This window comes from Parus major, chromosome 1 (genome assembly GCF_001522545.3).
Source record: "Parus major isolate Abel chromosome 1, Parus_major1.1, whole genome shotgun sequence".
Taxonomy (NCBI): domain Eukaryota; kingdom Metazoa; phylum Chordata; class Aves; order Passeriformes; family Paridae; genus Parus; species Parus major.
Window position 1 is genome coordinate 26639326 of NC_031768.1, and position 27323 is coordinate 26666648.

The 27323-nt window shown below is 40.3% G+C and overlaps 1 protein-coding gene across 2 annotated transcripts; it reads left to right on the top strand.

Annotated features, from left to right (window-relative positions):
- EDAR (ectodysplasin A receptor) lies at nt 1-26962 on the top strand. 2 transcript variants are annotated; one of them, XM_015648123.3, is made up of 11 exons: nt 1-89; nt 779-901; nt 2002-2183; nt 7022-7107; nt 17450-17536; nt 18656-18784; nt 18873-18947; nt 19252-19324; nt 20050-20209; nt 22999-23059; nt 24419-26962. In XM_015648123.3, the coding sequence occupies exons 1-11, from the start codon at nt 39-41 to the stop codon at nt 24736-24738; spliced, it is 1347 nt and encodes a 448-aa protein (XP_015503609.1). In that variant the 5' UTR covers nt 1-38; the 3' UTR covers nt 24739-26962. The 2 variants fall into 2 exon arrangements, with proteins under 2 accessions (XP_015503609.1, XP_033369064.1); XM_033513173.1 differs by having other exon boundaries at nt 18659-18784.
- The last annotated feature ends 361 nt before the right edge of the window (nt 26963-27323 follow it).

Below are 27323 nucleotides of genomic sequence, written 5' to 3' on the forward strand. Positions count from 1 at the left end.
CACCAATTCTATCTTTTCAGGTAAAGTATCAAGAGAGCATGGCTCACCTGGGTGAACGTAAATGGACTCACGTGTTCCCTTTCCTGATGGTAGGTATTTCTGTGTGTACATGTCCTTCTAGTGTGCAAAGATAACAGGGTTCTGCTTGGGGGTATTCATAACCTCCTGTGAATTGTGGCAGAGCTACACATGACCTAGGGACTGAACCTCAATCAAGTGATCATTTCCATTCCATAGAACACCTGGGAATGTGCTGTTTAAACCCTGGCTGCTAGGGAGGAGGGGGAAGGAGAAGGACGGAGCAGAGACAGAAGGTGCTAGAAGAGCACATTAGCCTGGGTGTCACATGAAGCACAGCCCTATTGTGGTTGAGGCCCGAGGCAGTGCATTATCTCTGGCTGTTACAGTTGTCCCTTGCAGTCACATTTATGAAGGCTCATTAGAGCTGGGAGTGATGAGGGTGTGAGCTCTGGCATTTGCTTGTGCGGGAGAGCATGTCAGGTAACAGGCCAGGAACTGTGGTCTTCAGTGTTTTAAGGAGTGGCAGTGCCAACAAGCATGAATGTAAGTCTCTGAGAAACTCTTGGAAGTACCTGGTTGCTGAAACCTGCATCTGCTTCCACTTAAATAGTGTCAGCAGTTCTGCTGCTGAGCTTTCACAGTGCAGTGCTGGCCCTGCTGCCTGTAGAGCCACAGCAGCTGTGCAAGGGGAGGGGGTGAGGCATGGAGGACGATGGCAGTGGAAGTGACAGTGCTCTGGAATGCTCTCTGGTGACAGGTCTCCCTGGTGTACTCCGCCAGTGCCGAATACTCCAACTGCGGTGAGAATGAGTACTACAACCAGACCACTGGCATGTGCCATGACTGCCCCAAGTGCGAGCCGGGAGAAGAACCTTACATGGTAATTCCAGCTTCTGCTGCTGCTGGGGGGAACACATCGAGCACCAAATGCAAAAAACCCAAATGCTTTGTTATGTGGAAGCAAATGGGGTAGGAAAAGCAAATGGGGAAGGCTATAAGGAGTGTTCCTGAGCAGGAACACTCACACCTCCAAGTGTGCTGTGGGAGCAAGGCATCCTGCATGCATGCCAGCAATCCACATCCCAGGAACAGCCTGTTACAAGGGATACTGTAAAAATTGAAAGGTAGAAGTTCCATACACAGTCTCTGCCAGCCTGTTCTCATCTCAGCAGTTACTTAGAAACTGATGCTGGCATTCCAACACAGAGTGATAAATTGGTCAGTCTGGTCTGCTTGCTGGCCTCTCACACTGACAAGTTAATTTTGCTCTCCCACTAAGATATTTTGGCACTAAAGGAACTTGGATGTTTCTGCAATATTTTAAATTATGGTTCCTAAGTAACTTTCTGATTTACAGCAGATAATTGTTGCTTATTAAAAAAAATAAATTACTGAAATCCTGTTTGGTTTTAATGGGATAAACATCCTGTTCAAGCATTTCACACAGTTGGTAGTCCCGAACAATTATGTTTGAATAATAACCAGTTTGGTTTAGTTTTATTTAATCTAAACTTAATGTTCAGCTGGGACATGTGAGTTCAGAGGTTACAAAATCTCATCCAAACATTGCCTTTTGGACTGTTCCCTCTGGGGTCTTCTAGCCTGAAACTGCTGATAGCCCTGCTGCAGCTGTGTTTCTTCTGTAGGAGTCTTCTCTACTCTTCCATTTTTAGATCACTTTCTATCCAAGCAGCAGCTGAAATTCACTTCCACAGTTTTCTGGACTATGATAGAAGTAGTATGGAGGGCCACTTGCAAGCAGTATGATTGATGCTCCAGTTCCCCTTCTCCCTCACCAGCACACAGTGCACTGCATCCTTATGTTCCTGCATGTTGTCTTTGGGATAGACACTATCAGGCCAAATGACAGACTCCTCTCCCTTGTGCTGCAGGGCCAAGGGGAAGGCTGGGAACATCCTCTTTAGCTAGAAGTTGGTGTGCAGCACAAGACTGCTTTTGAGTGACTGTGTGTTGTTGCAGACATGTGGATATGGCACCAAAGATGAGGACTATGGCTGCATCCCCTGCCCTTCAGAGAAGTTTTCCAAAGGAGGTTACCAGATATGCAGACGGCACAAGGACTGCGAGGGTTTTTTCCGAGCCACGGTCATGACACCTGGAGATCAGGAGAATGACGCAGAGTGTGGTCCTTGTCTCCCAGGGTAAGGACTTATCCATGGATCTTTCTTCTGCCCAAGGCACTGGGAAGTACTTTTCTAATGTCAAAGTCTCTGACAGCCTCTCCATGTCAAAGCTGACTGTAGGTACAATACTGGTAAATTATGCTTTTTCATCTCTGCTAAAACAATACATTTAAATGTTTCAAAAGCATTGGTAAGTTTAATAAACACAGAATCATAAAATAGGCCTGGAAGGGACCCTAAAGATGTTCTTAATCTTACTGAAGTCTCACTGAAGAAATAGCTGTTTGGAACTACTAGAAACCCTATTCTCTTACTAGAAATGGAAAGGGAACAAGCACAGGTGTGCAGTGCCATTATAAACACTCGAAGAAATCCAGCTTGGCCTCCAGCTGTAGCTTCAGAGGGCCACCTTCTCAGTCCTGCCTCCTACATATGAGCTGCATGACAGCACCTGAAATACCCTGTAGGGTCTATGCTGGCACTACAGATTGTTTAGGGGTATAAAATATCTCCTCTCCAGATGTGAACAGCAGGCGCATTTGTCAGTAGTTGACAGCATTAACTAACATAGCTGTTCAGTGAGATTTACCAAGGCATTTTAGTCTCTGGGGTCCTTTCTACACAACAGAAGGGAGTCTAAGGAGCTGTTAATGTAGTGTGTGTAGTGTTTGTTCAGAGTCAAAGCAAGTTTCAGGGCTGGCTGAAGGGGCTTAAAATAGGTGCTGTTTATTAAGTCCACCTTTGTAACGTTCTCTTATACTCAGTATAATTCTAACAATAATGGTGAGAAAGAAATTGCTACATTAGATATGTATACCCTTGATAATATTACATCTGAAAGTCTGCAAGCCCAAGCATATATTTACAGTCAATTTTTTTTTTTTTGGTAGGGTAAGTACCCCAAAATAAAACTTCACCTTACCTACCTACCTTACCTACCTTTTCAGTTTCTGCCACTATTTCTCTTTGGTTTAGAGACATTTGGCTTTTGTTCAGTTTGCAGATGCTGTACAACCCACACTGCCTATAGCACAGGAAGGCCTCTTAAAGAGGCCCTGCTTCCAGGTTTATTTTATCAGTAAGTCTGTGAAATTTTCACAGTTTACAAATAAAATGAAGGACTTGTCTAGCTGCCAGCCAAACAGACTGATGATGTGACTTAAAAAAAACCCCCTCTTGACTTCCCCTCACATATCATAAAGAGCAAGAAACTTAAATAGTGGTCACAGTTGCTGTTTTGCAATTTTTGTCAGGACTAATGAGGTTACCCAGGTGGGAGCAGGGTGCTGGCTGAAAATAATCAGCTTGCACAGCTGGTGCTTGGGGAGAAATCTCAAAACATCATGTTTGCACAGGTGTAGCCTGTAGCAGAAACTGGTCTGCCGGAATCTGGCTGTGTGCCGCTCCTCCTGTAACGCTCAGGTCCTGGGATTGTTTGGCAAAGCCAGCAGTTAAGGAGAAACACCCTCTCAGCCCAAGACTGAATAGATGGAATTCTCAAGATAAACTAAATATGAGCTAAAACAAGCTCTGAAGCTGCCCTGGCTCTTCATGCTACTTAGAGTCCCCAGAGTTTGCTCCTGTGTCTTGGTGGGGGAAATGCAGAGCCTGTGTGTCAGAGCAGAGAGCTGGTGAGTAGCTGATTGTCCTTATTGTCCCCTGTGCCACACGGACAGCCAGGTACCAGGGTGAGTGGCAGCTGGCAGGGTGCTCTCTTGCCTGGGCAGTTAATCTCAGAGAGCCCCTGAGTGGATGTGAGGGATAAAAACAAGGTTTCCATTTTCAGAGGACTGCTTCCATAGCACACTGCAGACCTGCCCAAGGTAACAGCCCACATGGTGCCGTTTGTACTTATGGGCATCTCATCCCTTTGCTTTTTCACCACCTCAGTAAAGAAGCCTGAGGAAAAGATGAGCATATGGCTCCTTCTGTACAAAAGTTTTCAGACAAAGTACCACTGAACTGGCAGCCTTTTCCAGTGCTTACAAGAGCCATCCTCTGTAATTTATCTTAAAATAAACGCTGGAAAATTATATACTTTTATTTTCTTTTTTTCACTATTACTAATGACCAATTCTAGGGAAGAAAGATACCTTTGGTACAAGAGGAGAGGTCACCTACTTCTTCTTTGTGTTCCCTCTCATATAAAATAAAAATAACATTGTCATGCTCACAAGAAGTGTGCAAGACAGAGAAGATATTAAAGGCTTAGTTCCAAAGGTGTGATCCTGAAAACTAAAGTCCAGTTGCCAGTGAACTCTAGAGGTACCTAGACTGAAACCTCCTGAGACACTGCAGGCTTTGTCCTCTGCTCCCTGCCCAGAAGCTCTTCTATCATGTCAAATAGGACAGGTTAAGAACATGGAAATTAGGTGTGACTCAGACTGTTTCCCTCAGTGGGGTGATCCATTAGGTGTTCCTGGAGTGTGACTGAGATCACAGCTGACTACAAGCCGCAGTGGCAGGTCAGAGCGAGAGTCCTTCCAGCCTGGCCGTCTGTCTTCATTCAGTAGCAGCCATGAGGAGTAAGAAAAGGTCAAGTATAAACAATACATATACCTTATGCTGTCCCAGCACCTATTTTCAGCTTGGGGTAAGCTTCCAGTCCCCTCAGAAGATAGAATTGCAGTGGGATCATTTTCCCTTTAAATGCAGACAGAAATGCCTCTGGTACTGGCTCTTCATTTCTCATGTTTGTCCATGGCTACAGCAAATGTGGGATCAGTTCTCTGAGAGGTTTTAAGGGAAGGAGTGAATGCTCCTCTGGTTTCTGCATGAAAAAGTTTAGCCAGTGAATTTCTAATGAAAGTGAGTCCCACCCTTGCTGTTCTGGATAAGGCAACAGATGCCTCCACCAAGGATGCTCCTCTTTGCTGCCTCTCTGCAGATTATCCCCTGCTGAGAACAGCACCCATCCCTCTCCACCTCCTGTCCCAGGCTCCCTGTTCCCGTGGGAGGGAAGGCCTAAACCCGGGTCCAAGTCCCTGAATCTGGAATGACACCACCAAAGTTGGCCCAAGATAAGCCAGTACAGTGTTAAGCAGGAAAAGAAGTCCATTTTTCAGTCTAGCTTCTATTCTTGGATTTTGCCTTTAGCCCCTCCAAACCTGAGCCAGGCAGGTGACAAGGAAAGAAAGGATAAACATCATAGTGGAAGAGTAATACTGTGAAAATTTATTTTGTCATTAGTGGGTCACTTCTCCATAGCTGGTGATATAAAGGTATCACATATTTCCAACATTACCTTTAATATCTGGTGCATTGGGAAGTTGCCAGAAGCACAAATCTGTTGCCAGTACTTTGTGTGGGTGAGTCACTAATGCAACTGCAGTTTCCTGCTCATGTGGATGAATGATTGCCTGCCATGAGCATCCTCTTCAGTTTCCTTTACATGTCCTCCACCATTCTGCATGGTGGTGAAAACCAAGAATTATTCCACCAGCTTGATTTAGTAAGTGTCAGGAGGATTGTTTGTCTTTCCTAAACCAACACAGCTATTAGACTGTGGATCCTAACTGTCCTGTATTTTTCTTCATAGATTTATATGTATCTTTGGGCTTCCACTCTTTTGTTTTGTGGTTTGGCAGCCTTTTCCTGTGTATTTGTTAACTGCTTTGCAGCCTAAAATTATGTAGGCCCCCATAAGAGAGGAAAGATGAAGTTTTGCTCCTGAGAGTTAGGTAGAGTGGCACATGGGGCACAAGAGATTTTTGAAGGAAGAAGCAAGGATCAATCTTTTAAAACCAGCAAGAAAGAAATGAGGAACCATGAGTAGTTCCCCAGCTCCCTGAGTTTCCTCCAGTCCCTGTCTTCCCTTTGCTGCATCACTGTGTATTCCATCTCCTGGACCTATATGTCTTATTTGCCATTCATTAATACACCAAATGATTTGGGTGGACGGTTTCAGCAGTGATTTCCTAACAATGCATATATTTTCCAGAAAAAAAACATACTTTACATGCATAGGCAGGTACATATGAGCAGAAAACAGATCCACAATTGCATAAAATGTTTGTAGTGTTGAGTTCCTGTCTACACAGAATAGATTATGAATTTATTCATCTCTTCATTAAAATATGTAGTGATTTACAAGTGATTTATAAAGACATATCCATAACATCAACAGGATGATGTTACATCAACATATGTATGATTCTGATGTAATTACTCATTAGGGTGCATATGGATCTAACTCTTCAGTAGCCAATTATCTTATTTCAACACTAGCTTTATTAGCAGCCCAAAAGTTCAAATTATGAAAACCTTTCTGACACACTGTAATTCTACTATCAGGGACTAATTTATAAACAATACAGCAAGGAAATGAAAAAAAAAACCCAAACAAACCTGTAAAACCTAATCTGCCTTGCCCTGTGAGGGTGGTGTTTTCCTGTATTTTTTATTATGATCTGGCTCAGATTTGGTTCTAAGATTACAGAGATTATTCTTACAGTGTTTGTGAGTAAAATTAGCCAGCCATATCCAACTGGTGGTCTTGCTTGAAAGATTACTGCTTCAAAAAACTGCATTCTCTTATTTTGAAAAATGTTATTTCAGGGCATGCTGTAAACTGCAGCTTGGACTCAGCAGGGAGACTAATGTTGTTTTAGGTAATATTACCACTTCTTGTCATGTCTAGAGGTTTGATTAATTACAAATTAGGAGGAAAGGAAGAAGAGAAACACAGTCTCTATTCAGGCAATTTGAAAAAAAAAAAAAAAATAATCTTTGCCTCAAATTGCTTATAAAAGTTTTTTTAAATGATTTTATCTCCATATAATTGGTTGCTGCTGAACCATGTTCAGTCATATCATATTAATTTGCACTGTTTTGCCTCTTCTTGCCCTTCACTGCAGTTACTACATGCTGGAAAACAGACCTCGGAACATCTACGGGATGGTTTGCTACTCGTGCTTGCTGGCACCTCCCAACACCAAGGAATGTAAGTGTTCTGATATTTCTATGCATTTCATCTGGTTTTGACTTAAAATCATCTGGAAGCTCGATGTGAAGTCTTTCAGTGATGATAATTATGTTCAAACAATAAGTCCAGCTCCAGTTAAACAATTTCTGCTTCCAACTAGCTTTGCCAACAAAGGGAGGGAATGCTTATCATTTGAGAAAAAATCAGAATCTTTGATTTTAGGACCTACTGCTGCTCATTTGCTCTCCAGTTTTCATCTGTTAAGATTCACCATGCAAGACTTATTAGGATTACTTAACCAGTAAGTCCAGGAAATCCCATGTCTGCGTATTTTTTTTTTAACTGAGTTTCAGTTCACCTGGGAGAAAAACATGGTACAATTTGTAGATTTGTAATTTGTAGGAGTAAAAGGGCATCACACCTTTTCATATCCTTTGGCTGCAAAGTGATTCAAGGGTTGACATTGATGTCTGGTGGTCAGCACTGATAAGAGAATTAGTTCTGTAGATTTCATTGACAAAAGGGTCTGTAGTTTGCTAATTGAAGAAATCATGTATGAATGTGTGTGTGGCACCCTAGAGGTACCTGTTTGTTTGCATACCATGTACGTGCAGTGCCTTATCCATCCTCATGCCATGGGGAGGAGGGACAGCTCACACCAGCCCTGTCCTGCAGAGGCAACCCCCCAGAAACTGCTGTCTCCTTTAGGGGGCAAAGGAAGTGAGGAAAAGAAAAGGAAGAATGAGGCTTTCTCTGAATGACCAAATTACTTTGACACTCCCTTGGATAATCTGGAGAAGATCAGCACAAAAAGCTTAAAAACAAAAAGACAACAAAAACCCAAACAAAGAGAAAAAATGAGCAGTTCCCCAGCAAAACTTGATGCCTCTAAATCAAAAATCCATGTTCTCTTCTTTCAGACATCTTTGTAGTGAAAAGGAATTGCAATATTTTGTCTGCTTGATTTGAAGGCAGAGGTTGAAAGTCCCAGAACATTTATTTATGTCCATAAATAGGAATTGCTTCATTCAGATGCTGCAGAACTGTGTATCACTGGAGCTCTGGGAAGAACTTTAAAGGAGGATAGGACACAAACATCTACTACCTTTCCTACAGTTTAAGAGCTCAGAGGAGCCAGGGGTTGGTCACCACCTCACAGGGCTCCTGGTGAGCAGTAGCAGTCCAGAAGGAAGCATCTGCCCTGAGCTGTCTGCATGCCAAGGGACTGGTGTGTTGTACAGCTGCTCATCCCACTTGGCTGCAGAAACCCAGCCAGCCCTGAGATTGCCCTTCTGCCTGAGACAGTGGGAGTGGGTGAAGGGCAGGGTAGGCGTGGTTTTGGTGAGATAACATCTGTTTAGGAGGTGAGGTAAGGGTGCTAGGGGGGACCCAGATGTGAGATACAGGAAGAAGGTGCAGAGGTAGGGTAGTACTACAAGGGTAGGAAGGTCGTGGTTTAACCCCAGCTGACAGTCCAGCCCCAGGCAGCCAGCCACTTACTTCCCCCCACCCCAGGGAAGAGAAGGGTAAAAAGTGAGATAACTCAATGATTGAGATAAAGACAGTTAAACAGGTAAAGGAAAAGCTACACACATCAGTGCAGAGCAAGGAATCCATTCTCTGCTTCCCATAAGCGGTTCAGTATTCAGCCATCCCCAGGAAAACTGAGCTACATCACATGTAATGTGACTTGGGAGCACAAACACCATCACTCTGAATGTGCTCCACTTCCTCCTTCTTCCTCATATGGTGGGATATCCCTGGGCTCAGCTGTCCTGGCTGTGTCCCCTCCCAATTCCTTGTGCAGCTCACTGATGGGGTGGGTTGAGAGGCACAAAAGGCGCTGTGTAATCACTGCTCAGCAATACTGAAAATATCTCTGAATTATCAACCCCTTTTTGGTCACAAATCCAAACCTTAGCCCCATACTAGCTGCTGTTAATAACATTAACTGTACCCCAAACACACCCAGCACAGAGAGCCATGGTGGGACATGGGGGGATAAGGTAAGAGGGTGCAGATACACCTGGTTGCCCCACTGGTGGGAATAGAACTATGCGGGCTGCTGATCCATAGCTGGAAATTAATCCCTCCCTCAGCTCTGATGGTCTGTCTCAAACATGCTGAAATGGGTTATTAGTAGTATCAGACATGTTGTAACTTACTCATTTGGGAAAAAACTACCAGATCCTCTGGCTATTATTCACCTAAAAGAAAACAAATCTTTGTCTTTTTGTGGGATATCTGGCAGATACAACGGGTAATGTGTTTCTATAAAGAAAGTATGATCAGCAAAACTGATCAACTACATGCAATTTTTAGCTTGATAAACACAAGAATAAGTATGTATTATCTTTGTGAGGAATTTAGGCAGGTGTGTAAACCATCAATTTGGTTCTGTACTAAAATAAAAGAAAACATTAGTCCTAGAAGGACTAAATATTTCCATTTTAATCAAGTCCATGAAATCAACCATTTGATTACAAGTGTTCAAAAAGCAAGAAAGGTCTCAAAATCCAAGTCCCTCAAACCAATAAGCTCAGGTAATTTGGTTTATGATATCTAAGTCTCCAGACCCCATTTGGCCTGGCAGTGCCCCAATTCATAGGCAATTTGTACTCCAGTTGGAAAATCAGCCTTGCTGCAGGAACCCTTGAAATGCTCCCCGTTGCTGTGGAAGGCAGTGTAAAATCTGGTATTAGCAGATGATCTTTTTCACACATTTCACTGTCATCAGATTACACCAGTCAGAGCGAAGAAGAGGTGACATGTTAGTGTTGCACTGTGGAATTTTTTGAGGTTTGCAAATTTCAAACTCATCTAAGCGCTGTGCTCCGAGCCCATAACCTTAACAAGAGGTTTCTTAACTGTTTCTGTCACAGGAAGGATACCAGTATTTTGGTGGGATGGTTTCTTTGTGCAGATCAACCTCTGCTTATTAACTGGCTGTTAGGATGGAGAACCCAGTATAAAAACTCCCAGTGGTCCCAGGAATCTTCTGTTCCTGTTGAGACTTCAGAATAGCAATGAACAGCATTTAGGAGCCTAAACCCCACACTACAGTGTTGCTTCTCCCCCAGAGCTCCGAATTGCTCAGACTCTCCTGGGTACAGCACACCACCAGAGAAGGGTGACCCAGCAGGTCACAAGGAAATGAGAATTGCAAATTACCTAAAAGTAGGAAGCTTGGGGTGACAAGCTCTGAGTTTACAACTCTATGCAGAAAAATGCGGGCAGATAAATCCCATTTCAGGCCTTCATTAGAGCTGAGACAGGATGGGAGAGCAGTGGCGCTCTCCTTAGCTGTAAGCACTCCCTGCTGGGGAAGTGCCTGGACTATGTGTTGTTACAGAAGTCCAGGTCCAGGGGTATGTTCCCCTGCATGGGAACTTGCTCAGGGAATTTATCTAATGACACATTTCATCTGACAGAAAAGTATTTGGGTTTGATCAAAGGGTAAGACAATATCTTTCCGCTCAAATGCAGTCAATAAAACTTGAAATGGCCAAGGACACAAGATGAACACGCCATGCCCCAACATCTGGAAATATTAGTGTAAAAAGGACTGGAAATGAGAAATTCCTTGATGGGCCTGTGCCACTTCGTTGGGTGGTTTTTTTCCCTCTCAAAGGACTTGAGACATAAATAGCACAAAATATTGTATTGCATGGAAAAGAGGGGGAAGAAAGGGAGATAATTCACAGAGGCCAGAAGTTTAATTGAGGCAAGCATGTCACCAGTTTATGGTGTTGAAAATCTCACTGGTTTGAAGGATCTGATACCTCTGTGATAAATAACAGCACTGCAAAAGGTAGGGGAGGCAGGTTTTCCATGTGAATCAAACCATTAAGGCAATGAACACCAAACCACTCTAAGATGTGGCTTCCCACAGTTAATGGTGCTGGATTTTCTGTCAACATCTCTGGAGTTGGAGTCACTTCAGTCCTCTGACTATGTAGGGTGTTTTTGTTGTTTTCTTTTACCCAGTGTAAAAGTAGATGCAAAAGTAGATGCAAAAGACAGAAGATTTAGCCATATATGGAGTTTCTCTGGCAGAGAGGTGGAGTTACTGCTAGAAGAGACTTTGTCTTTTAGCAGCTGAAACTCTCAATTAGTTTATCTATATTAACTCTCTCTTTCTCCTCAAACTTTTGCCACTCCAATTCAAAAATGTTGGAGAAAAACAAAATCAAACCCTGCTACAATAACTTTAGGAACACCTACTTTGAAGTTGAATTTACACAATTACATAAATATGCAAATCCTTTTCCACTCACAGATTATTTGTCTAGAAAACTTCAGAAACTGATTGAGGTTTTTTTTTTTAATCCACTGTATATATTCATAAGTGTATATGCACATAAAATACTTCATGTTATTTTATTTCACCTTTTTTTGCTGGATTTATATATGAAAACAGATACAATAACCAATCTGTGTAAGTTTCTAGGTCTTGCACCTACCAATGACAGCTTGGGAAAATAAAAAAAAGAAAAAAGAATAAAAGTATTGATAAAGGAAAATATATGTGGTCAGGCTATTTTTTTAAATACCAGAGAGCAAATGACATCTAGAAATAGAAAAGGTAATTTTTATTATTTTTTAATTAGAATTTCAAAAAGAACTAAACAGATGAGCTAGAACAATTGACTAAAAATTTATGGTTTTGTGTGACGAGCTGTAATCAGGGGGACACATCCAAACTGAAGACTCAGAACTCAGCCTCCTTAATTGAAGGGCTTAACACAAACAAGCCTAATGCCAAACCCACTGCATCAGTTAAAATAATTATTTCAGAGATTTTTGTTTTAACTTTTCATTCTTTGTAATATCATTAATTTCCATTCCTTGCCAGTTTTATCCTTTTGTAATACAATCAACATCAGGACCTTTTGTCCTTCTGTTTTAAATTATGCCTGCAAACGAATAGGCTTGTTATCTGGAACTAACAAGTTTTTTTCTTTTTTTTTGAGTTGTTTGATCTCTGAACACCCATTTCCTCTTCACATGTGTACTGGGAGAAATGTTGAAGGCCATGCTTTATTATTTGCTGGTGGTATGGCCTGATTCTCCTCCCTGATTTGTCCATATTAGGAAAGGAACCTAACCTTAGGATAAAATTAGCCAGCTTCAGCTATCAGCCTTCAAGGGAAGGGATCTGAGACGAAAATGTGGGCTTTGCTGTCTTCAGCTGCTGGGAAAGCTGAGCTCAGGTATCCCTTAGGAGGTTATGTGGTCCTGGTGCACTTCTTCCCAATAAAACCACTCCAATGACTTTGATGCTTTCACTGGTGCTGGAGCTGCAGCTCCCACAGTGAGCACCACCACCCCATGGGAGATGCTGCAGGTCTTTGCAGGATTGCTCTGACTGGGCTCAGGAGCTGAAAAACCTGCAGAGCTTGCAGCCTTTTACCACCCATTGCACTAGGCTGGCCACCAGGACACCAGAGAAATGGGAGACCAGCTCCAGGCAGGTCTCTTCTCTTCCTTATGATGCTCTAAAGTCATGATAGCAAAGTTTGAATAGCAATTATTGCCCTCATGTTGTGCAGAGAAAGGGGTGACAACACTGAATTCCTGGACAGATGCTTAGTTCATGGAGTGTTTGTCTATGACTTTCCAGTGCTGTGCAATGATTACAGCTCCCAGTGAATCCTAAACAAAACTTCAACAGATGCAAATAAATTGTCAGACTAAGGCCATGTGGCCTATAATCATCACTATGTCTCTATCCTGACAAAATAAAAGGAGAGAGAAATAAAATAGTTATAGATATTACAGAAAGCACAGCAGCAAGAAAATATTTCCTTTTATGTGATGTGATTACTTACAGAGAGATTGACCAGACTGAAAGCAAAAGTCAGAAGGAACTTTCCTATCATCATTTTCAGAAGTTTAATTCTCAGGAATTAATTTACATCATGTTCTTCCGGCTGTAATAGCTACCTACCCTAACTGAAGTATCTACCTGTGACTCCAGAAAATACCAGAGTTACTTATAGTATTCTGTAAAATAAAGATCCCTCATGCAATCCTCCATTGCCTAGAATGTGCTCTGTTATCAGTGATTTGTGATATTTTCAGAGTTGATTTATGTTTGGTTACTGAAGTCATATGTAGGCAACTCAGAAAGAAGGCTGGCTCTGACAGCTGCTTTAGCTTCCATGACTTTCCAAGTGCACAGACATTCCATTTGAAGTGTTGTTTCCCTAAGTTTTAAAGCAAACCTGTCATGTAAGTACCTGAATACAGATTTACATTATTTAAAAGTTCTGACCCCTGCTTTCTACTTATCTAGGTCTTTATTTATGACTAGATTTAGTTACAATCCAGTTTTAACTTTGTCAGCCATAAACTGTCTACTTATATTGAATTTCAACTCAGTATAATTTATTTTTCATCTCATATTTCAGGCTGATAGTTACTTATTTGCATGTGTGCTTTATCCTACTTCAGCCCATAAAAGAGTCTCAGTGATGGCAATCTCAGCTCATCTGTGCCATTCATAGTTGGACTATGCCTGGGAGAGGAGGGATGCATCAGGAGAAAGCAAGCTGCACTCAACAACAAGAAATAGATACACATATAGACACGATTTTTTCTGTTAATGTGTCTTATTTTATGGTCACTCTGATAGTCTGTTGTATACACATTTTGAGGATTTTTATAACATGTTATAAGTATTAAATAGACTAAAAAAAAAACAAATCTGTTGCTAGTTGTGAGCAGCAGTCCTTTGAATGGACCAGGAAGCTGATACCCACAACAATGAATGTCAGGGGCACATATGGTGTCCTACTACAGCAGATTTTATTCACCCACAAACACTTGCAAGGGGGTATGGTGGTAAAACCTCCCTTCCCTGTGCCCTTCCCCTCCTCCTCTCACAAATCTGGTAGTTTTGTTTGTCACTTCTTATTGTAAGCTCCGTCTCAAGGTACAAGAACAACTGGAATAATCTGTTACATAAAGCAGAAAGGTTTATTGAAACAACAGCAACAAAGGATTTTATTGCCCAGCATTTGTTTCCTGAAAGAACAAAAGGCAGCTGCATGGTAATTTAAGTTAAAGCTATCTTTTGAGTTAAAATCCCCAAACATTCAAAAGTGAATACAGATTCAATTGTTCTTTTAAACAATAAGTATGGAGCAGTTTTTTTAATTGAAACTCTATTTAGACTCCAAGAAAGTTATAACTAAATCACAGGGGTTTTTCTTATAAAAACATTTATAATGCAAAAGTTGACCAAGCATCAGTGATAAAGTTCTTTCCTAATTTCTTTATCACATTCCTACAGTATTACATACAGGTGTCTAGGAATATAAACCAGTCTTTTCCACAGCTATATTACAGCCATCAGTCTTTATTTAAAAAAAAAGAGTTGTTTCCATACGGTGTGCTATAACACCTTAGGATGTCTCTGCCTGAGCTATATCTAAGTCTTTATAGATTATGTGTCATTGATATTGGAAGCAGAATTAATAATGTGATTGGAATGCCAATCTGGATATGCACAGGAACAACTGATATTAGTGTGATGTGGTGCTGACTGGGATAAAGCAGCAGCTATAAACTGTTTCTTTTTGCTCATGTAAAGGAATATAAACTGAAATTCCACAGACGGTGTCAGTTTGGTTCCTCTTGTAGTGCAGGTGCATGAATTGGCACTTTCTTCTAAACCACATCTAAAGAAAAGTCTTGGCTCATAATGGATATGCCAAATTATTAAATTTGACAGTAGACTTAAAATATGTGTAATGACTAACTCCCACCCAGGCGTGTGTAAAAGGCCACCACATTCTAGTGCCAGCCGTGATTTTGCCATGCCAGCACTACAGAACAAACGAGGTGGCTCCATTCCCATGCAGAGGACATTCTGCACATAGGCTCTGGGGCTGAAGGCTCTCACTGGTGTGCACAGGAGGGGGTGTGATATCCATGTGTGTGCATGGTGTGGGCAGCACGCCTGCCCTGCTGTGGGGGAGCTGGGTGAAGTGTGATAATGATGCTGAATGAAGAGTGGTGACCTTCCTCCTTACCCTTCCTGTGCTACTTGCTGCTGCCCGACTCCCCAATTTGAAAGGCTCTACTTCCTTTCACAGATGGGTGAAAAACATGAAGTTAACAATACCAAGAGACTGAAAGATTATTAGGCAGAAATACTTCAATGACTTCATGCTTCAAGTGAAGGAAAAGAGAGGCAAGTTTGCTAAAACCCATTTGTGGAGATGGGCTGAAGCTTGTTAGCGGAACTCTAGGCAGACAAAGCAGCACAGCTTGCCTGTGTTCACTGAGAGGCAGTGTCAGAGAAGCTATTGTTGGCTTGTTGCAGCTTGCAAGGACCGTGCAGAATTCCAGTTGGCTGTAACTGGATTTGCCAGGGGGGCTGCAAGAATAGGCGTAAGCCTGGCGGCTGTGCAGGAACATGAAGGAAAGTATCAGGCTGCATTACTGGCCATTTGCTAAATTTCCTCTCTTGTCCAGCCACGATGAGTAAACACAGAGGTCATGACCAAGGATGCTTCACTTTGGTTTTGTGAAGAATTGCTTAAAATTCTACAAATTACCTGTCTTTAATGCCCACTGCATGCAGATGACAGCTTCATTTACATCATCCCTAGATAGTCTTACTGCACTGCAGTTTCTGGAGCTCATAACTCATTCTTCTTAGAAGGAAATCTGTCACAGAGAAAGGACCAGAGGCAAGACTTATGTAATCTAGCCTTCATCTGCAAAATATGAAATGCATCTGAATTAATAAAATTGTATATTTAAAACTTTATGAAAACCCTTATTCAGTTTGAAAAAATACCAATTATAATGAATCAATCCATTTCCTTCCATTTCAAACAAATGATGTTTGAAAGAAGTTTTACGATTGTTAAAGAAAATTTCTTTTGAAGACATCCACAACTCTTACTTTGCAGCCTCTTTAGGTGTACATTTCTTATTCAGAACATGCAGACAGGTTTTACTTTGTATAGTACTTTTTTTTCTTTTTAAAAAAACATTTCTCTTCAATTGAAGAATGTGCATATTGCTTTGTTCTTAACCATAGAGCATTTCTCAGACCATTCCAGACAACTTGATTTTTTTGTGTAGTTTACCTGGTGATTTGATTTCTTTGAATATTTACTTGGTCAAAAGGACACAATGAGCTCTCATTTATTTTGGTCGCCAAACCAACTTGTGGAGCCATGTGCTGTGCACACTAGATGACTGGGGCAGCTTTTTGCCTTCAGGTCTGCTGAATTTAATTATCACTGGGCTTTTTCCACAGACAACTAATACAAAGCAGGAGGAATTTCATCCCTCCTCCAAGATAGAAAATGATTTTCAGTGTCTGTTGATAGTAGCTGTTTGCATTATATGCTTACCAATGGCATGAAAGTTCATTTGAGAAGGAAGGTAATGTTTACTCCCAACCCTAATACTTTTGTTCTGTTTTGGAATGCTGTGCAAACACCCTCCTATATAAAAGCATTCCCATAAACAGATTTATTCTAAATAATATGCACTATTGTTTACTATTGTCAAAATATGTCATGACTTGGTTTAATGCTTTGAAGACTTGGTGCATGACACCAACTGAATGACTAAATTTAACCTTGACTGTAGAATTTAGACCTGGAAACCCCTACTGGACAATCTCACCCCTCTGACGGGATGAAGTTTTCCTATAACTTCTTCATTTATTGTTTCAGTGAATTTTCACTCTCCCCAGAATATAGATTTGGACTGACAGGAAATCATAAGAAACATACTGCCAAGTTATATTACAGGAAATCCTAAAATTCCCTTTTATGACAGTACAGCTCCATGGAACAGAAAAGCAATCTTTATACCATTACCTGTCACTTTCCCTAGGTTTTCCTGTGGAGTCATGAGGGTTTGCATAGCATCACAGCTTTACAGTGATGCTGCTAGTGAAGGTTGCTTTTGAGATGCTCTAGTTGGATGAATATACCGGCTAAGTCTCAGTCTGCAGTTGCAAATACTGGAGTGATAAACTGAGTAATCATCTGGACCCTGGAAAACTTTCTGCTACCCAGGACAGATCCATAATATGGGAATCTGTGTGTAACAGTTGGCTTTTTCTTCTGAGTTAATATCTGTTTGGTAGTTTGGCTTTCACTCCCTCTGGACAGTGTGCAAAAACAGGGTCTGTAGCCCAGCTTTCAGTGTACCAGTAAATGTTTCAGGATTAGGGACATTTCAAAGAGCGAGTAGCTCTTGGTTCCTTTGCTAATAAATGGGAATACAGCCAATCCAACTAAAGTTCTCTTTCCTTGAGCCAACCTATTCCTTTGACTGGACAAATTAACCATTGAATTTTATGGCATTTTTGTTTACATTGCAGGTGCAGGCACTAACTCTGGCATTTCAGCCATTTTCCCAAGCACCTCTGGCACAAGCACTTTCTCACCTTACCAGCATGCTCACAAAGGTAAGAATGCACTCACAGGGTTAATTTAGCAGCTCTTTATTTTGAAAAGGGCATCAACAATGTACAACCAAACTGAAAATATCTGTTGCTGTTTCCATTGTCGCTATTTCCAGATTTCTAAAACTGCTATTAGAAATAATTCATTTCTGTTTCTCAGTTAATCAAAACTGCTGTTTGTCAGCTGAACGTAAAAAGGATTTGAGCTGTACCCAGTGATGCCAGCAATAAATTTAGCTCATTATTTGTAGCTTTACAGAAATAGCACTCTGCCTCAGCAAACTTAGCTTAGAATGGTGAAAACAACTTCATGCACAAATATGGTCAGTTTCTTACTGAGCTAACATAACCAGTTCTCCAGCACAATCATTAGGCTTTTAAAATTTTTGAACCTGAGAAGACAGAATAGGAAAGGTGCAGTTAATGAGATACTGACAATGCTGTTCCTCTTTGTATTGTCTGAAAACGTGACTGTTAGGATCACATTTTCAGAGAAACTAAAGCTTTCAACCCTTTTAGCATATCTATAATTTTCTGCATCCTTTCATGCCTTTTCAGTTCTTTCGCATCCAAGTTTTCTTTCTGAATATCTTTTCACATAGCATATTTTAAATTCACCTTCTAGCCATGCTGCTTTTTAAGTATGTTAGAAAAACATCCGTTATTCTATGTGTGCATTGTGTCCTCCTTTTAACTTAGAGCTTTTGAGACAGCCGCAGTTATCAACAGTCATTTTAGCTCTTATTCCATTTGTATATTTACTGGTTTTTGTTTTGTCAATGCTGATTCCCAGAATGCAATCCTACAAAAGCTTCTACTCTTGCATATGTACAGCTTCCCATATTAAAATACAATTTCCTGCATCTTTGTATCTGATGGATCATACCATCAAATATTCTTAATGAATACTACTAACTGGTTTATGCACAAATATCAAAATTTTGAGAAATTTTTAATTAACTCGCCTTTCAGATGCAACACTAAGTTTTTCAGTGCTTAACAAGCAACCAAGACTCAAATCAACTAAAGGATTAGGCAAACTATGTGTAGAGCAGACTGCAAACTGCTAACTATTCTCTGATCCTAAGGGTTGCTCTTTCATTTATTTTTTTTTTATTCCAGCAGATCTTTCAGGACAAGGACATCTGGCTACAGCTCTTATAATTGCTATGTCTACTATCTTCATAATGGCTATTGCCATTGTCCTTATCATCATGTTTTACATTGTAAAAACAAAGCCATCTGCTCAAGGTAATTGTTCAGCAGGCAAAATTATAGTTGCAAATGGTATTCTTAGGATGTTTCTGAGAATAATTAGTGTTGTATTTCTATATTCTAGCCTGTTGCAAGAGCCACTCAGTAAAAAACGTCGAAGCTCAGGCTAACACACAAGAAGAGAAGAAAGAAGTGCAAGGTACAAGTTGTTTTAGTTTTGCTTTTTCTATCCAAGACAACACTGGGCTTAAATATTCTTAATACTTTTCTCTTAATTACAGTTTCTCCTTTGGAGTATATAAAACCCTCACCAGTTTACTAAAGAATTGTCTATACTAGCTTTTTGTACTTCCAGAATGTCACTTAATCCTCTGATAGCAATTAAATATATAGCAGAGAGATTTATTTTGTCAGTAGGGTTGCCAGCAGAACTAGCTCCTGACACAAAGCACTGATTTGGAAACTTATTGCCAATTTAAACTTCTCTAATTGTTGTTCTACAGATAATGTTGTGATATTCTCTGAGAAAGAAGAGTTTGAAAAACTTACAGCAACTCCAGCTAAGGCTGTCAAGAGGTGGGTAAAAAGAAACATATTGCCAGTTTCACTGTAATGGGGGAGGCACGTGGTCATCATTCATCCTGGTACAGTGGAAGACATAAATTTGATGGGGATGTTGGCAGGAAGCTGCAGCAGGGCAAAGAGCAGCCTTAATAGGCTTTCTCTACTCTGGTTTCTAGGAGATGGTAACAGACATTTTCAAGAGACACCTGGGTCCTCCCTATTCCCTCTGTGACCAGTTCATCAGCTCTTGGGAATCCATCTCCTCTTTTGAGAGGTTAATTTCTGGGACCTGCGTGCAGCTCTCACTCACATGGCCTTACTGAGGTTCCCCTTCCATTCTAGATAGGAAGTACAAAAATAGCTGCTACAGGCTTTAAGGAAATCCCTGGTCCCCAGCATCATCTGGATGGCATGGTGTGGTAGTTTTCCTCATCTTATCTCTGCCCAGCAGCCAAACCTGCCTGGGTAACATGATTAAGGTGGGCTAAACACTGTCCTCATTTGGAAAATCTCTCTATTTTTGATTCTTGCAAGCTACCTGTGACTGTGTGGCTTGGTGGGCATTGCACATACACACTGGGGTGGTGAAGGCCCTTACATTCACAGGATTTCAGAGGAAAGGCATTTTAAAAAATGGAAAACACTTTTATTCCATTACTCTCAGATAGCAAAAAGAAGATGACTGGAGTCAACCCATGAGAGTCTTCACTAAGATAACCATATCCTTCATTTTTCAGTGAAAACGATGCATCTTCTGAGAATGAACGACTTTTAAGCCGGAGTATGGATAGTGATGAAGAAGCTGCAGTTGACAAGCAAGGGACTCCAGAGAGATGCTTATTATCTTTAGTGCATTTGGCCAGAGATAAATCTTCAACAAGCAATAAATCAACTGGGGTAAGGCTACCTCAAGATTTAAAAACTGAGAACATTTTCTTTAAAGGAAAAAAATATATAAACTATCAACCCCCCACAATGCATTGTAGGGTACATCAGATTGATTTACAAGAGCTTCTCCAGACAAATTTGTTATAGCATCTCCTTTGCATAATGACATATGCATATGTATAGTGTTCAGAGATAAAAATCAAATTTTCTACAAGACTAATTAATTTGCTTTTTTTGAGTATTATATTTTATAATTTCAAGAAAGAAAAAACCCAGCCATAGCTAATCCTAAAACAGTAAAACAATGAAGCAGGCTGGATTTGGCTGACAGCAGAACCTTGAGTACCTTGAGCCAGCTGCATTGGTATTTCCATGGCACAGATTTCTCAATAATATCAGGTGTTGTGCTTGGTTTCCATGTGGAATTCTGAAAAACACACACATGGTTTGAAGGTCATTCCTGTGTTCTGAAGGACACTCAGTCCTTCAGACACCTCTGTTTTGCTGTGCAAGGCCTTTGCTTCTTCCTGCTGAGTGTGTACTGCTCAGGGCTTTTTATCTCACTTGGAGTATTTTAAGGCACGGTTAAGGCACACCTCACCCAACAAACCTTTCAGTTTGTGTTAACATCAAACTACTCTTAAAAAGAAGGTGTCTGCTCAGATTTGTTTAGTATTTCAAATTTATTTTTAAGTGGCTATAGCTAGGTCCAAATTACATCATTAATATCAAACATCAGATATTGTTTAAGGAAAAAAAAGGTTTGAAAAATGCATCTTTTCATATTTGCATGTTTTAAATTGCTGGGAGGATCAGCTCAAAATTCCCAAAACACACCGCTTTTCAGCTAAGATCAGACACACAAAATCTCAACACAAGTTAAATGGTTTTGTAGTTGTAGACATTTATGACCATCTGAAAATAACTTACTATTCCAGTGCTCACGCTTTGAAGTTCAGGTTTTTGAGGTGTCTCTAAATATCGAAATTCATGATACTTTTGTAAGCACTGGCTTGAAATAGGATAATACACCTTGGATAGTCATGAAATCAGAATATTTCATGAGAAGCAGGTTACCTTCGAAAGACTGTGTATCATAGACACATTCTCCAGAGTCATTTAGATAGATAACTCCTAAGTGCATCTAAAGCATGAACTATTTCTTCCAGACCTGTTCTAACACACATCCTCATGGACTAAAGACTGCTGACAAGGCTGAAGACAGACATTTCAATGAAAGTACAGATTACATCAAGATTCTCCACTCCATGACTGGGATGTCACAATTAAGCCAATTGCCAGAAGTTAGAAAAGCAGTAATTTTCTCCAAGTTGGGAATTAAGTAGCATTACTAGCACAGGAAAGAATATTCAGAGCAGTTGGCTTGCTATTAACCAAGTCTTCTTCTTCCTAGTTATAACAAAACCCATTTGCAATGAGCTGCCACACAGAGGATCATCAGGCTAAACATTTCCTGTTTGCTTTCAGCTTAAGTTTTAAAAATCCCCCATCATCTGGCTCTGGTAAAAAGAGTATCTTGCATAATTCTTCATGGAATTACTTAACCTGCTTCTTTACTCTAAAAGTGTGAGGAGAATAGAAATAAGCATCCAATAATTTTCTTAGGAGGACTTCTAGTAAACCCCATTAAAAGAAAATTTCCTGTTTTCAGGGTTCTAAAACAGTTAATCCCAACCTGCAATAGCAACAGGATGGACTAAGCACACGTAAATTACATGAGGAAGCTGTGAACAGCACTCAGTGTCTGCACTGCATTGCCCTGCAGTGCACCTGCCAGACACGCTTCAGGTGCAGCAGCCTCTTTGTGCTCTGCAGCTGCAAATCCATTAATCCACGTCATTCATGTGCCTTGCCCTTTATAGTCCAAATAAAATGAGGAAAATCTTTCCACAAAACAAAGTACTGAAAGCAGAGCTTTTATTCAAGCCTCGTTTGCAGTGAAAAGTGACAAATTTGTGGAGATAATGCTAGAGTCCTGTCAAAAAGACAGCTTTTCAGAAAGCTCAGTCCTAATGAGAGCTGGCACAGGGAAGAAAATTTCAGTCCCTTAGAGCTCATGACATTTTGACATTTGTTTTCACTCCACATTGAATCCAAAGCCAAAACTTGAGAATATTTTGCTAAATGAAACTATATAAAAGTGTCCATTTTTAGCTTGAAAAATGTCAGGTTTTCAGTCCTGTTTCTTTCTTGTCAAAAATTACTACATCCCACTGGATCTCAGATTTTTCCTCTCCAAAACTTTGCTGCCTTTATTTTTTTAAATCTAAAATATTTCAGGTAATTAGTAATGGACTAAGCAGGTCTATGTCAAGAGACAGAAAGGAAGATCCCCTCCTCTGCAGTCCTCGTAGATTATTGGAAGAAGGCAATTTCAGTCTGAATTTAATTCCCTGTATCCAGTCCTGATCTGGTTGACCAAGACATCCCTACATTAATCGTTGCATATACAGTACTGGATTTGTCCTCATTCTCAAGAGCTTGCTTCAGTCTGAAAGAGAAATAAAATAAACACTTGGAGCAGAAATGTACTTGCTCTCAAAAAAAATTTAGAAGTTGAAATGAAAGATCTCTAGCAGGGGCAAGTGAAATCAGAAATACGTTTGTGCTTCATGGAATAATTGCTGCATCATTTTCTTTGAGTTTTTGAAAGGGACCCTTGAGGCTTCTGTGTGATAACCCCATTAAATGGAGATGTCTCACAGACTTCACTGCTGTCTGCTAATTGTTTAATCTTGTAAATGAAAAATTAATTTAATAAAACTCTTCTCATTTAGATTCAAAGTCGAAGGAAAAAGATACTCGACGTGTACGCTAACGTATGTGATGTTGCAGAAGGTGAGTGTACAATTTCCATTTACATTAAAAGCATGAAATTAGATCACAAGCATTTGTTGTAGAGTAAGAAAGGCCTTTGGCTATCTATGGAAAATAGTCCCAAACCAGAGAAGACACTCTGTAGGCAGATTTGTATCCACTTACCAGGAACCCTGTGGTGCCCTGACCACAGAACTGTCCAGGCTGGGCTTGGGCTGGAGCAGGCCACGGCTTCTCTCCGGGAACATGCATGGGCTTCCTTCCTGTGGAGAGCAGGAGTTGTGGTGGGCTGTGTTGGGACACAAACAGACCAAGATGCAGAGAAGCAGTTTTGTATTCTCCATCTAGAGGAAACCTGTTGAAATAAGACCTGTTGGTCTTATTTCTTAAGGTAACAGATAAAAAATAGTTCCAAATATGAAAGTGTGATTTGGGGAGGGTCATGATTGAGGGTAAGACACAAGGCTCAACCTACTCTGCTTCTCTAAATTGTCCCACATCTCAGAACAAAATGTGGAGTTTCCAGGCTGTGTTTTGACCCTGTTTAGCACCTGACCTGTTTTAGCAGGAGATGTGACTGCATTCACTTCCCATCACACACACACACACACACACGCACACTCTGTGTACACATGTAGGAGTATTCTATAATTCAGGGTGCTCTGTCTCCCATCAAATTAGTGCTGGTGAGTAAGAAGCAGGAAAACTACAGAAGCAAAAGTCTGGTTTGGGAAAAATGCTGTAGCTGATTCTCTCCTCTGTTTTCTGAGCCTGAATACACAGAAAATATGTCCAGGAGAAAACAGCCTTTTCCCCACAGGCTGAGTGTTAAATCCTCCCTAGAGATTCTCGATAGTAATGACAGTTAAGCAGTTGCAGAGACTTTTATGCTTGCATCTGGCAGCATCATTGCTTCACCTCACTTCTCACTTTCCTACAAGGGCAACTTTCAATTACAGATATGATTCAGCAGCTGTTGGTGACAGTCTCAAGGAAGGGTGAAAGCTGTCTCTGGAGCTCAAACACTGAGCCTGATGTGCAGAGGTATATTAATGGGGCTGCTCACTAGGGACACAGTTGTACTGTACTTTTTCTAACAGCTAGTAAATTGTTGAAGGAAACAGCAGAGCCACGGGAATTCCTACAACTCATCTATTACTTCTTTTCCAGGCAACTTTTTACCCTAATTATGGTACCCTACTGTCATTATGAAGAATTCATTTGGTAATGTGCAGTAGTACCTTTGGACCTAGACATATATCATGAACTATCACTTAAAGATTTCAGCTGTATTCATTGCTAACAGTGTAATCTGTTGTACTTTAATAAATGCCAAGACTTGTACCCAGAGCCACCTGACAATCTCTGCTCCCTTTGCAGGCCTGAGCCCTACGGAGCTGCCATTTGACTGCCTGGAGAAAACCAGCCGAATGCTCAGCTCGACCTACAACACAGAGAAGGCCATAGTGAAAACGTGGCGTCACCTTGCCGAGAGCTTTGGGCTGAAGAGGGATGAGATTGGTGGCATGACAGATGGCATGCAGCTGTTTGACCGCATCAGCACAGCAGGCTACAGCATCCCAGAACTGCTCACCAAACTGGTGCAAATCGAGCGATTGGATGCTGTCGAATCCTTGTGTGCAGACATTCTGGAGTGGGCACAAGCAATGCCGGCTCCTGAACCAGCAGGGACATCCTGACATGCCTGCCTGGGGCCTGCACTTCCCCATCAGAAGTGTGATTCCAGTAAGCACTGCATCAAAGACTTTGGACTAAAGACCATTGATGCTTCTTCTACATAATTGCTCACAATAACCAATGGGAAGCTCTTCTCTTTGACTTCTAAAAGTGAAGTAACACACGTACCAAAACCAGAGCAAAAATTTCCCAAGAAGCTTGGCATGAAACATGTCATTAAACAAAATCATCATGTTAAAAAGTTGCTGATAATAAGCAGAGACACAAACATCCATTTTGTGGTCTGTGTGTGATTAGAAGGGCAAATAACCCTTCTGACACCGTTCCTGCCTGGCCTTCAGGAAAGGCATTGAATAGCTCTCTGAAAATATTTGTGTCTCTTAGGACTTGGTTCAGTGGTTTAACAGTTACAGTCAGAAGCAGTACCACAGCTACAGTATCAATTAATACACATTAGGCACTTACATTTCTATCTGCTCCAACCAGTTTCATTTTCTACACTTATTATGGGTTTGTTGAATCTAGAAGCATGTGCATTATATGCATAGGTGTATATGCACAGTCCTCAGACTGACTAACTATGCTGCATGGAAAAAGAGTCAACATAATTTACAGATTGAAGTGCTTCAAAACAATCTGTATAATGCATGTAAATGCACTCTTGGTCCACACTGACATTTCAGAAATTATAAATTCAAACTGCTGACTTACTGAGGACAAGCTGTTTAGAAAGTGGGCAGTTACTCCTTGCAAGTTAAGAGCAAGATCTTTTCTTTACTGTTAAGAAAAAAGCAAAACCAAAACCAGATTGTCCACTACCATTAAAAATACTTTTCCAACAGTGACATCTATATATCAAATTATATTCCAACCAGAGGAATTCCAGACAACAGTGGTGCACAAAGAGCAAAAAGAGTAGATTTCTTTAGAGACACTTGAAATGCGAAGGAAAAAGTGTTTTTAATGCTATACTCTTGTAAGTCTGGACCGTGAGCACAGAATCCACCAGTGACATTAAACTCATGTGGAAGCTAATGCATTATTGTGAGTTTGTGAAGTACAAAAATTGACCTAATTTGGTTTTCTTTTAACTGATTTTCTAACTGTCTGATTTTCACAGTTAAAATTTATCTAAAACTTATTCAGACCACAGGTCAGTGTCTGTTACCAAACCTGTTTGCCTAACTTATAGCTAAAATAGTGATGATGGATTTCACCAAGTGCAATCACTAAATTAAGAGACGTATCAATTACAAAGCAGTACTTCTTAAATTCAAAATGCATGACTAAACAAAATGCTATTAAAAATATTTACCATTACCCAGAATTTAACAACCATTATTCTATCACTTAGTAACAACATTTTATCTATGATAGTACCATAATTGTGCAAAACATTTAGCATCACCCTGTAACATCTGTATTTGTATTGTTTCAGCACTTGATTTGTATATCAGGGGAAGTACATGCTGCAATATAAAACCTATCCCTTTCATTATTCTTTTTCCACCCTTTCTTTCACAACACACTCTTCATTAATCTGCATATGCCAAATTTGATAAGATTTTAACTCTTCTTTCAATGATGCAGCAAGCTGCATTTATTAGAAATTTAACCAGCTGATTGATGTTGAATTTAGGCATGAAATTCTTGCTGTCTTGAAATCAATGACAAATTCATACAGATTTCAACAGGTTTCAATAAGATCTCTAAATCTGCTTACAGCTCAGCAATCTTCAACATGATTTTCAAGACCATGAATTTGCAGGTTTTACTATTGCTACTATAATAAAAAAAAGAAAAGGGAAAGAAAGAAAAAAAAAAAGCATCAAGGTTCAATTTTTCTTGTGCCAGTGTGTAACTACAGTGTTACTCAGTGGACTGCCTCCTAGGTTTTATGTGCCATTTAAAACTACACATCACATATTTGTTAAAAAGAAGATAAAGAAGATACAGGAATCTTCTTCTTTTTATGTTTATTGGGCCATGAAAAGTTAAGGTTTTGAAACTGATGGTGCCAATGAGAACACAGACTATTTAACATTATTTTATTTAGTATACAGTATTTTTATTGTTATACAAAAGACATATGGGATCGAAAAAAGAATCCTGTAGGTCTTGCCAAAGCTTACTTTCTAATAACTTTGTTTAATGCTGTATATATAACTTATTATATTGTAAAATATGAACATAAAATATGCTAATAAAAGAAAGAGGTCAAACACAGTTGTATTAGCCATTTCTTTGATTAAATAGCATATTGCCTTATAAATCTGTAAATAAATAGGTTAGCCAAGGGCTGGTAGGCACATTCCTGTGGTATGGGAGTATCCTGGTAATATATATGGAGCAATCTGTGCATTCCTGTAGGATACTGTTTCTCTGCATCACTTAGGAAACTTGAAGCAGAAACAATTTTGTCAAGGTATTTCACCTTGAAGGTAATGTGAAAATGCCAATCCCCTTGCAATTCCACAGAGAATCTGTAAGTTTTTATCTGTGCACTGAGAACTTTGCAGACTGTGAGACTGGTGAGTAATGTCATGGTAACAGTACTCTCATTAGTATGTCTTCATTCTGCATTTCT